The sequence below is a fragment of the Acinonyx jubatus genome, chromosome E4 (genome assembly GCF_027475565.1).
Source record: "Acinonyx jubatus isolate Ajub_Pintada_27869175 chromosome E4, VMU_Ajub_asm_v1.0, whole genome shotgun sequence".
NCBI classification, from domain to species: domain Eukaryota; kingdom Metazoa; phylum Chordata; class Mammalia; order Carnivora; family Felidae; genus Acinonyx; species Acinonyx jubatus.
The window spans coordinates 3,150,588-3,162,427 of record NC_069395.1 but is presented as its reverse complement, the minus strand read 5'-3'; the positions used below and the strand labels follow the sequence as shown (position 1 = coordinate 3,162,427).

The 11,840-nt window shown below is 57.8% G+C and overlaps 1 protein-coding gene and 1 long non-coding RNA gene across 3 annotated transcripts; one reads left to right on the top strand and one right to left on the bottom strand.

The window, feature by feature from the left end:
* Window positions 1-2,502: 2,502 nt before the first annotated feature.
* Window positions 2,503-6,210, bottom strand: CD1D (CD1d molecule). Its single transcript, XM_027052961.2, has 5 exons — window positions 5,747-6,210; window positions 4,950-5,228; window positions 4,202-4,480; window positions 3,387-3,474; window positions 2,503-3,275 (listed from the first exon to the last, which is right to left on the bottom strand). The coding sequence occupies exons 1-5, from the start codon at window positions 5,976-5,978 to the stop codon at window positions 3,254-3,256; spliced, it is 900 nt and encodes a 299-aa protein (XP_026908762.2). The 5' UTR covers window positions 5,979-6,210; the 3' UTR covers window positions 2,503-3,253.
* A 736-nt stretch (window positions 6,211-6,946) lies between these two features.
* LOC106983557 (uncharacterized) lies at window positions 6,947-10,070 on the top strand. 2 transcript variants are annotated; one of them, XR_001431534.3, is made up of 3 exons: window positions 6,947-7,267; window positions 8,341-8,409; window positions 8,514-10,070. It is a non-coding gene; the product is annotated as an uncharacterized LOC106983557 (long non-coding RNA). The 2 variants fall into 2 exon arrangements; XR_008293004.1 differs by having other exon boundaries at window positions 8,341-10,070.
* Window positions 10,071-11,840: the final 1,770 nt, after the last annotated feature.

Genomic DNA, 11,840 nt, shown 5'->3' with positions numbered 1-11,840 from the left:
ACAGCACACCTTGAAGCCTGGCACAGAGGATGGCCTGGCACAGAACATCAGATCGAAGCTCCAGGACGAAAAGTTAACGCCAAGTGGCTCGTCGCTGTGCCGTAGACCCAAGAGCAAGAGTGAATTCGAGTGACAGCCTCGGAGAGCTGGCCGATTCCTCTCTCCGGTCGCAGATACACCCACGTGCGTCCACCTGAGTCCAATGAGGAAATAGAAACCAATCAGTGAGCCAAACGGGAGTCCAGTCGAATTAATAAACTATAAGAAAATAACTATAAGATAAAAGGAAACTCTACACAGGACCCCAGGGCCGGGGAGAATATCCAAAGAAGAAGAATACACCTGGAGAGGTGAGCCTCCTCCGCAGAGGCTGGAGTGCAGACCTCATCGGAGAAGGTGCAGTTCAGCCCCGTGGGTGGCAGAGAAGTTGGCTGGCTTCTTCGGGCCAGAGCTGGCCTGCAGTCACTGGACAAGTTGGAAGCAGCTCTCCAGACCTCGGCCCGGGGCTTGGCGACAGTGCGGCTCAGTGGGGACCTCCAGGCAGCAGGGGAACTAAGCACATACAAGTGTCTGCGGTGGGTATGGGGACACCAGGAGGCGCAGGGAGTCCCAGTGGCACCTGGGAGTGTCCACATCAAGAGGGTATGGGAAGGTCATCCCAGGCTGAGGCTGCGAGGTCCCCCAGTGCCCGTGAGCTCTGGGCAGGCGGCTGGGGCAGCAGCAGGCGGGGTGCCTTTGCGCCCGTTCTGCAGACACACCAGGCCACACAGTAGCTCGAACCTGCAGAGGGTCCCTTCCTCCAGCAGCGTCTCTCCAGGGCCCTCTACTGAAAACTCTGCTGCTCACTTCAAAGAAGTGATCGGAGGGATTCCACCCATCATCCCCCAGCACAGACGAAGGATGGTTCTGGAGCCCAGCGACAAGAAAGTGACGAACAGCACCGCACTCAGCCAGGAGCACAATATTCACAGAGAGAACATCAACCCCGTGGGAGAATGAATCCTTCCGCGTTTCTGGAGATGTTTTAAACTGAGGATCGGAGGGGCGCCTGGTGGCTCAGTGGGTTAAGTGTCTGACTTCAGCTCAGGTCATGATCTCACGGCTCATGAGTTCGAGCTGCGCATCAGGCTCTGTGCCAACAGCTCGGAGCCTGGAGCCCGCTTCGGATTCGGCGTCTCCCTCTCTCTCTCTTCCTCCCCCGCTCGCGCTCTGTCTCTCTCTCAAAAATAAATAAACATTAAAAAAATAAAAATAACCATAATAAATAAACTGAGGATTGGAAAGCAGGACAGATTTTCTCAAAGACAGGCCTTTATTTCCACAATAATAAATCGGTCGCTTAAAAACAAACCAGGGTTACCGTAAATTCACACTGAAGCATTTCAGAGGGGCTTGATTTCAGAAGGGGCTTGAACACGCAGGCCCCAAGAAGGAGGAAGGCCAGTGCGAGGCGTTGGCGGCCTAACATGGCTGAAAGTTAAGCTGAACCAAATGGCCTGAGGCCACTGTCACACCAAAGGCAGTAGTAACACGGCCAAGGTTTGAAGGCACCATAATACCACCGCACATTTGCACACATTTGCTCCTTACCCTGTGGCATAATCTGTCTCCACTCACTCGAGCTGTTGTAACAAAAGGCCACAGAAGGGGTGGCTTAGAAACAGCAGAAATGTATCTCTCACGGGCTGGAGGCTGGCGGTCCAAGACCAAGGCCCTGGCACATTCGGGGCCCGACTGAGGTTCTGCCTCCTGGTTCCATCTGACACAGGAGGAAACTGAGTCTGAGGCTAGAACCCTGGTCTCCCGACCCAGGGCATCTGCTGGTTCACCTCATTGCCTCTACAAGTCCTGCGCCAAACTCCCCTTCCAGGAAGCCCTCCCTGACTAACCCCAGGCCGATATTTTCACTTGGCATTTCTGAGAAATGTTACCCACAGCGTTACCCAAAGCGTTAGCCAGCTTCACCCAAAGCCTGAGCACAGCGGCTCTCTAACCTTTGCTGAACATCAGAATCATCTGAGGGCTTGTTAAAACACAGCTTCCAGGGTTGGGAGAGCACCCCCATTTCTCATTCTGTAGGTCTGGGGTGAGGTCTAGAATAACGTGCAAGTTCCCAGTGGTGCCGAGGCCGCCGGTCTGGGAACCACGGCTTCAGGAGCAAGAGCTAAACCCACATCCTGGCTCAACCAGAGAGTTCAGCACACAAGACGCCAAATCTTCATTTTCTCAGGCAAAGACTCTCCAGCAACCGTGTTGTCCCACTTCCTCTGGACGCTCAAGGGTCAGACCAGGAACAGAGCAGCCAGCTGGGCGGTGATCAGTGCAGCTCACACCTGCGCAGTGGGTTCACCCCTTCCTGAGCACCGTCTCATCTAATGGCCGTAAGCAGAAGAGGCTATTTGGGGAGACACCCTCGTGACCCTCTTCCAATGTGAAAAAAGCAACTGGCCCCTTGAGACAAATATCCCTACCCAGAGTAACTTTTTATCTACGCAACACACATCCACTACGATTTCTCCTTTATAAGCCAGTTGCGGCAAATAAAAGCTTGGCAAACTTCTGCTTTTCCCATCAGCTTTCTTTTAAAGAGAAAACATCCCCCTTTATAAATCCAAATTCACATACGAGACCACGCCCTAAAACTACCCATACGACATTCAGGACAAACTTCTTTCCAAAAGAGACACAAACGAGGAGCCCCCCACATTGCCAGCAACCAGCAAAGACGTGTCTGGGGTGTCCCGAATATCTTGCAACAGTTTGAGCGCACATTTGAACATCAGGTAGGCTCACACAAAAATCCCCTTTCAAGAAAGGTGCCCTTTTCTTGAAAAGTGTGGGCTATAGCCAAGCCCAGGGTCTTCACTCATTCCTTCATTCCTTCATTCGTGTTCTGGTCCGTCTTCCTTTATTCTTGACAACAAGAAGCTGGACCAAGCACTTCCTGATTCACTCCCGATCCCACCGTGCAAACAACCAACGAGCACCCACTCCCTCCCGCCCCGGCCCGCAACCGCTTGTGCCTGGAAGTCCACACTTCTGTTTTTGTAGAACCACTTGGGCTTAGAAACTTGCAGGACAGTGGAAAAGAACTTAAATCTTCTTAGATGAAATGTCGAAAGGATGTGATGAGAGCAGCCTTGTGACAACCGCCTGCTTCTTCAGGGCACCTCTCTTTCACCCTCAGCGGCTGACCTGCCGTCCTGGGAACTTGGGGTCCTGAGTCCCAGGCCAACAGGTGCTGTAGGCACAGTCACAGGATGTTTTGATAGGAGCTGCGAGAGCATAGGAAGGGAGAGCGCATTAAGGAAAAGGGGAGAGGGGCTGGAGGAGAGAAGAAACGGGCAGAGGCTGAGGGAAGGAGGGGTCGGGAAGGGGAGACCTACCAGCGCCTCTTGAGGGTTAAGTATCCAACGCACCCAGTGATCATAAGGGACACCAGCACGGCCACGGCGATCAGCCCCGTGGGGGACCCTGCGTGGGGAACACAGGCTCTCAGCACAGGACCCCTCTCTATCCCAAGGCCCGCGGTCTAAGCCCGTGTGAAGGTGCCAGGTGGCCCACACGGGCGCCCATGTCCCTTCCTCTGCAGTCTGGAGACCCCATGTCATCTCAGGGACTGGGCGCCCCGACCCCTTCACTCCAGCGCACGGCGGGACGGCACACAGGGGAAGGGCGACCGCTCTGTAGCTGGGACCTCAGTCTAGATCCGGTCTTCCACCTCCCACCATGAGACAGTGAACCTGACCCAGCTCAGTCTCCACGTCTTCAACTATGAAATTACAAGAAGGGCACCCGTTTCAAAGGAGCCGGGGACAAGCGGACACCACGCTGTGCACAGTCAGGAAGCTTTCAGGACCTGCCGCTCCCTTGTGCCCCCCCCACCCCCCACCCCGCAGTGGTCTCCTGGGGATGACTCCTCTGAGACTCTTTATTTACCACCTACTTCTGGACCTTCCGGTCTTTGGTCTCTCTTTCTTCCTGTATGTGGAACATTGGTCTCAATCCTTTTTGAGTTCCGACTTTGTTCCCCTCCTTCCTATATCTGGAATCCCCTCCTTCCGACCCTCCTGGTGGGCGGGGGCTCATCTTGGAAACTCCTCTATCCTTGTGTGTGTCCAAACCCACCCCCCGCCAGTGCCTCCCTCTATGCCTGAGGACCCTCTTCTCCGTGCCCTGTGGGGCACCAGCCCTTTCTCACCCCAGTGGAGGACCATGTCCCGGCCTCCTAGACTGCTGTGCCTCACTCGGCAAGACAGGCCGGCCGCCTCCCCGGCCGCCACGTCCAGGGTCACCCGAAGATACCACGTCTCGTCAGCGTGGGGCAGGACGTCGCTGCGCCGGGTGCCCGGCTGCTCCTGCTCACCCCGCATCCACGTCACCCACACTGGCTTTGGGTAGAAGCCGGAAACATGGCACACAAGGAGCAGACGGCCAGGACTGGGACTGGGGCCAATGGACAGCCAGGCCTCGGGCTTCACTGTGTCCAACAAGGAAACGGGAGTGGGGGGGGTCTCAAGGCAGGAACTCCGCATCCCACGTTTCCACCTCTGGAGGTGAAGTCGGTCATGACCTATCCATTTGTGTTGGCTTCTCCAGGAAAGCCGCTGGACCCGACTCCCTCCCTCATCTCAGGCTCCCATGAGGGCCCTGCATTCAGCTGTCACACGGGTCCCACTGCCTTAATTGTTCACCTGCCTTCTCCCCCTCCCCTCAGGTAGATTGCCTGTTTGACCCTCAGTGTGTATTTAATTTGGATCGCGGAACCTAAAGGGCGCTCAGAGAAGGTCTGTGGAATGAATAAATACCCTCACACCTTCTCCCCGCCTTCCTGAGCCTCCCCACTCCCACCCCCACCCCGAGGATGATCTAAGGGCTGTGAGCTCCGGGAAGGAAGACCCAGGTGGAGCCCTGGAGAGGAGGGCAGGGGGGAGAGGGGGCGGGCTCACCTTGCTTCTCCAGCTCCGACTTCCCTGCCTCGAGGATGTCCCTGACAAACAGGGGGCAGGTGTCATTGAGAAGCAACTGTAGCGTTTTCCTGGTCCCCTGGTCCTCGTTGAGCTTCCTGGAGGCCCTGTCTGCCCAGACGGGCGCACTTGAGGCGGGCACCCAAGAAGTGCCTTGGAAACGGAGGATCTCCTGTCCTTGGAAGGCCGCGTGGAAGAAGCTTTGTGAGGTGTTCCCGGGGAGAACCTCACAGCCAGCGGACACTTGGATCTCAAAGGGATCTGGGAAGACGCGGAGAAGGAGGGCCGAAAGGGTTAGAGGGAAGCGGGGGAGGCGTGCGGGGTCTCTCCGGGGACCCGGAGTCTGGGGCAGCGCGCGCCCTGTGAGGGTCAGAGGCAGGGAGCGCGCAGGATCCCGGGAACCCGGACCGGGAGGCGCAAGCGGGGAGCCCCGGGGGTAGGGGGGGACGCCGGGCCCGGGGTAGGGGGTACGGGGGGCACGCCGTGCCCGGGGGGGGGGGGGGTAAGGGGGACGCCGGGCCTCGGGGGGAGGGGGGAGGAGGGAGGGGGCACGCCGGGCCCCGGGGATGGGGGGGAGGGGGGAACGCCGGGCCCCGGGGGGAGGGGGGAGGGGGGCACGCCGGGCCCCGGGGATAAGGGGTAGGGGGGACGCCGGGCCCCGGGGGTAGGGGGTAAGGGGGACGCCGGGCCCCGGGGGGAGGGAGGAGGGGGCGACGGCGGCCCCGTGGGGGAGGGAGGGGGATGGGGGTCCGGCCCCGGGGGGCCGTCGTCCAGCTCACAGTCCAAGCGCAGCATTTTGACGAACTCCTGCACGTCGCGGGTGAAGCTCCTGCGGTACACGCGGAACAGGCGCTGCAGGTCGTCCCACTGCCGCTGGCCCCACGAGCCCCGGGCCCAGGGCTTGAGGAAGCGCACGGCGTCCGAGGCGCCGCCCCAGCCGTAGGCGCGCAGCCCCCCGACCAGCCCCAGGCCGTCGGAGCGCGCCCAGCTGCGGTTGGCGAAGGCCGACATCTGCAGGCATCGCAGCTCGCCGGCGCCAGGGGAGCGGCCGGGGCAGCGCGCGGGCAGCCAGAGCCAGCAAGCCAACAACAGCCACCCGCCCGGGCGGCGGAAGGGCGGCCTCCCCCCGCGCGCGGGGCCCCGGGACCCGCGGTCTCCGGCGCCCCGCGCGCGCGCCGCCCCGCGCGCCCCCAGGGCTTCCACGGACCCGGGGGAAGCCCCCAGGGCAGCGAGAGGCCACGGCCGCCTGTGGGCGCCGGGCTCCGACTCCGGACTTTCCTGCCGGCCCCGAGGCCCGCCCCGCGTCCCGCCCACCTCCGATTGCCCCTCCTCTCGCATCTCCCCTGCCCTTCCCCCCTAACCCTGCCCCCCGGCCCCCCCCCCCACCCCTTCCCTGACTCCGCGATCTCTGATCCCCCGCCCTCCCCCATCCTCCCTCCTCCAGTGTCTGATCCCCCCTCCTCCATCTTCCCCCTCCCATCTCTGATTCCCCCCTCCCCCATCCTCCCCCTCCAGTCTCTGATCTCCCCATCCCCCATCTCTGACCCCCCCCGCCCCCATCCTCCCCCCTCCAGTCTCTGATCCTCCCTCCTCTATCCTCCCCCTCCCCCATCCTCCCCCCTGCAGTCTCTGATTCCCCTCCCCCATCCTCCCTCCTCCAGTCTCTGATCCCCCCTCCTCCATCCTCCCCCTCCCATCTCTGATTCCCCCCTTCCCCCATTCTCCCCCTCCAGTCTCTGATCCCCCATCCCTCATCTCTGACCCCCCTCCGCCCCATCCTCCCCCCTCCAGTCTTTGATCCCCCCATCCCCCCATCTCTGACTCCCCCCACCCCCATCCTCCCCCCTCCAGTCTCTGATCCCCCCTCCCCCATCCTCTCCCCTCTAGTCTCTGATCCCCCATCCCCCATCCTTCCCCCTCCAGTCTCTGACCCCCCCATCTCTGATTCCCCTCCCCCATCCTCCTCCCTCCCCCACTGCCCCTTCTCTCCTCCAATCTCTGATCAATATCCAGAGTCTTCCACCTCAGTGTCCTTAGTCCCTCTTTCCTCCATCCGTGTCCTTGCTCTCCTCCTCCCGTCACCCAGGCCTTCTAGGTGCACCTCTCCGCAGGCGTCCTCTCAGGGCCCCCACTGCCTATACACTCTCTCCTCCAGCTCTCACTCATGCTCTCCCTAGACATGCCTCTGTGTTCAGAAAGAGACCACATTAAGATGTGCAGCTGCACAGCACGGCACCCAGGGCTCACACTGGCGATGAGCCACCGCGCAGACGGCAGCGAGGGCAGCCCCTCTCTGGAAGGTCAGAACCTGGACAGCACCCTGACACCTCCTCCCCACACCCCTTCTACCCAAAGGGCAACTCCCTCTTGTAGTTCACCCTGCTGGAAACATCTTCCAAGTGCGTCCCCTTCTCCATTTCTACCTCCGCCACCACCCTAACCTTCCGCTGCGTCTCCTGAAATAGGTTTTTTAGGAGAGAGACCACAGAGGTGGGTGGGGCCTACAGGGTGATGCCAAGCCTGACCTGGGTCGCCCTGCTGACCCCCTTCCACCCTATCCTTGCTTGCTCTGCGCCTCAGCCTAGCCAGGAGGCCTTGAGTTCTCCCACGTGCAATGCTTCTTCATGCCCAGAGTCTTTGCACAGAGTTCCCTCTGCTTAGAGAGCTCTAGGCCCTCTCTTGCCCCCATCCGCTTCTGATGCCTAGTAATTTCTACTCAGATCTCAGCTCAAAGGTCACTTTCTCAAGGGGTCTTCCCAGACCTCCCTGACCATGTGAGCAAAGGCAGCCTTCCTGGGCCGCCAGCCTTGTCCCCCTCCCCTCCCTGCACGCAGCAGCTGGTGATGACAATGGGCATGCTCTCTGTCCCAGCCCTCTCCAGTCCCCTGCCCTGCTGAGCCGCCGTGAGTGCCCTGGGTAGAGGGGGCTGCATCTGGGAGGTGGCCTCAGCCTGCTCCGTGGAGCCCCATAATAGTTTGAGACCACACAGGAAAATTATTCTTGCTACAAGTAAGGGGCTAGTGATTAAATTAAGATATGAAATTGCCCAAGCAGGGGGGGGGGAGGGGCAGACGTAGAAAGAAAAACAGTTTACGAGTCACTGCACAGAGTCTCTCTTGGTCTCCTCCAAATGTCCAGCCTCTTGTAAAACTCGAACCCTTGTTTAGTCCGTCTCTTCCCTCATGCCTCCATTCTGCTCCCACCCTCTGCCCAGATGGAAACGCACCTGTGATGTTCCAGGGGCTCCAAGCTCTGCCCCGGGGGAGGGGGAGCATAAAAATGGGGTTTATTGAAACAAAACGGGGCTTGCACCGCGACTACTCTAGCAGAACTCTGGCCCTGACCCTTTGGTCGGTTTCTCTTTTACCCACAGCCAACACCCATTGCAGGAGACGACATGTCAACCAAAGTTCACACCAGCCAGGGAAACAAGCTTGAGGAAGTGAGAATGTAGCTGGGTCACCGCTAGTGTCTGCTGAGCAGTTTCTTGCCCAGGACCATGAGAGGCTCTTGACATTTATCATTCTCTTTTGCCTCTCACAACAGCCTGATCAGGTACGTGCCCTCATTGCCCAGATTCACAGAGGAGGAAACCAGGACGTGGGGATGCACGCGAACCTCCTCGAGGCTACACAGCCCTGAGTGTGAAAGGCTCGCCAGATTTCAAAAGCTTCAACATGCAGAAGGCAAGATGGCGCATTAATAATTTTTAAAATACTGATGGCGTGCTAAAATGTCCGTATTTGGGGTATGTAGGGCTGAATATATTGCAGGCAATTGAACCTGGCTCTTTCCACCTCTTTTAACATGACTACCCGGCACTTTTCAACCACATATGTGGTTTCCATTCTGTTGTTAGCAGTGATGCTCTGGGCTAATTTACAGGCTTGGGGTTACTCCCCCTGTGCACAGCCTCGCTCAACCCCCCGGCCCGACACAGGGTGCCGCCTGCTTCCTTGCGGTCCGCCTTCTGTCCTGCGACCAACGTTTAGGCACCGCTGACCCTGCCACGCGCCGAGCAGCGCCAGGCCCAGAAGACATGGCCGTGGTGACAGCGGGGCGCGTGGTGACGCTCGGCCTACCCAAGCTCTCCTCCGTGAATCCCACCTGCTATTCTCCAAGAATCGGGCGAGGGGAAAGTTGCTCAAAAGATTTGCTCGGTTGTCAGCTATTACAGACACTTTGTTCCTCCTCCGTTGCTGGAAGCCGAGCTATCCCAGCCTGAGTGGCAGGGCCCGGGCTGTGGACGGATTGGTGACTGCAGGGCGGCCCGCCGACAGTGAAGCTTCTTGTACTCCCGCTTCTAGGTAATTTGGCCTTAAAACTACCCGGGGTATTGTCTGTCGGGGAATTGCTCTCGGCAGGCCCCCTGGGAAAAGAACCATTAGGGAAGAAAATAAGGTTCCGCGAGAAATTGTGCGGCCTTACATTTAGCCCTCGCCATCCCGTATGGAGACTCCTCTACTTACGGGAAGGATAGCCTCATGCATTTGCCAGCAAAGAGGGCCTGTAAAGGAGAGACATATGGATTTGAAGGCCCCACTCCGGCAACTAAGGAGTGTGTCTCTGGGCACAGGTGACTTCAGCCCCTAGGCCCACCCGGCCCCCGGAGGCATTCCAGATGATGACTGAACCTAGTCGCTTAAGCTACAGAATGGTTCATTGGTTCCTAGGTGCATTGTCTCTCTGAGAATGTATGGGGCATGGGTTTCTAAGGCCCTTTCGGCCCCTTCCTGGCACCTCGGACGAGGCAGACACATTGTTCTTCTGGCCTCATGTGGTTAGGAGGTCATGTCCCTGTCACTGTTCCCCTTGAGGTGTTGAGAAACGGAGGGCCTCTCACGAGAACAGCAAAGCAAATGCTTTCTGGATTATAGATAAACGCAGATGCATAATGGGATAATGTAAGAAATTAATCAATAATCAAAGGGTATACAGGAAAGTTAGGGGAAAATCACCATGTTATTTCTTAAAGGTTGTTTACGCATAGGACCATTTTCAAAATTAGGTAATGTTAGAAAAACATAGATGACGTATGCTACGAGGAAATCACTAGCAAATAAAATGCCACGTTTGCTACAATAAACCGGCCAGTTCAACACACTGCTGTTGTCTGCGTCCATTTTTATTTTTTGTTTTTATTTTGGTTTTTTATTTTAGTTTTTTATTTTCTAGTTTTTTATTTTAGTTTTGTTTTATTTTCACCGACGCCGTTCTTCCTTCAGGAACCCCTGGTTGCTGGAGCTGGTCTCCGGCACTCCATAGCTTTTATTTTTTAGTTCATCATTAAAAATATATTGAAAATCGGGGCGCCTGGGTGGCTCAGCCGGTTAAGCATCCGATCTTGGCTCAGGTCATGATCTCGGGGTTTGTGAGTTCAAGCCCTGCACCGGGCTCTGTTGCTGTCAGCGCAGAGCCCGCTTCGGACCCTCTGTCCCCCTCTCTCTGCCTCTGCCCCGCTTCCTCTCTCTCTCTCTCTCAAATAAACAAACATAGGAAAAAATCTTTATTATTTAAAATAGCTGTGCGGCTTAAGTTTTTATACACGTGCAGATAAAACTATGGGAAGGGGAAAGCTCTAAAAGTTCGCAAGGCTTTCTCTGAATAAAGACAGAAACAGGCGACTTGTGGTCTGTTTCAGTTTTATGACTCTTCTGAAATGTGCACAGTGCACGTGTGTTGTTTTCCTAATACAACACGGGACGGAGGAAAACTTCCATCCCTTCTCCAACAGCCAAGCCCGCTGAAGCACAGGAAGCAACGTCTGTCTCCCGTGCCTCTGCAGAGAAGGGAGTGTGGGTTTTGTCTGAGTTCTGCTAACCCGAGAACATGATGCAACAAGCTGCTGGCTGATTCTCTAGAAGCATCTCGAGGAGGCCCGTCTGCAGAGGCCAGAGGAGGTGGCCCGGGAGCCTGGGGATGGCAACAGGTATTCTGCAGAGGAGGTGGGGAGGGTTTCCCCGGTGGGTCTGCCCGTAGCAAGGACCCCATGAGGTCACAGAGCCCAGAAGGTACGTCCCTTCCTCTTGAGGCACCAGCCACCCCACCCCAGCAGACACATGCATGACCAGACCAAAGAAATGGGGCGTTCGAGGAAAAGCAGAGGCCCCACAGGCACCTAAGGACCAACACGGCCTCCTGTTCTGCCCCAAACACGCCTCCCTTGCCTTCATGACTCTGTGCGGTCAAGCTGCTTGCGAGTGAATCGCCACTGGGTGCCTCTGAGGAGTCGAGGTCCTCTGCATACAGAAGGGCTTCCAGCAGGAGACAGCAGTGGGAGCGCCCACCACTCCGCAGACGCCTCCTGCCGTGTCCACATGCCCGTCCCAGCAGGCCTTCCCTACGGACGGACGAGGAACTGGGGGGACACGCCAGACATGCCCGTCACTCCGCCCCACCCCCAGACCTTGGCCTGGAGAGCGGGAGGGGAGGAGCAGTCCTAAGAAAGGCCCCAGTTCTCTCATCTGCTCTGTCATTTAGAGCTGGAGACTGGGGACACATTGCTTGTTTCAGCTGCGGTCGACCGGGCCTAAAGGAGGAGGGTCAGGACCACCTTCCAAAGAGGCAACCTTGCACAATCCAGGAATGCTCCCTAGTGCAGGACCAGGCGAAGTGGGCCTCCGAGGTCCTGTCGACCTCTCCCGCAGCCCTGTCCTCTGGACTCCCCTACGACACTAAAATCCCCCCCCCCCCCCCCCAGTACTCCTTTGCATCAGAAGGAGGAAGGCCTAACTTAGGACAGGCACTCTCCTGACCGGCAGTTGTCTCCAAACACACACGCCCCTCCCTCCCCCCTCAAGCCTTGCTGGGACAATCCTAATTATGCTCTTGAACCTCACCAGCCTTCTTCTGCAGGTCTGAAATGCACATGTG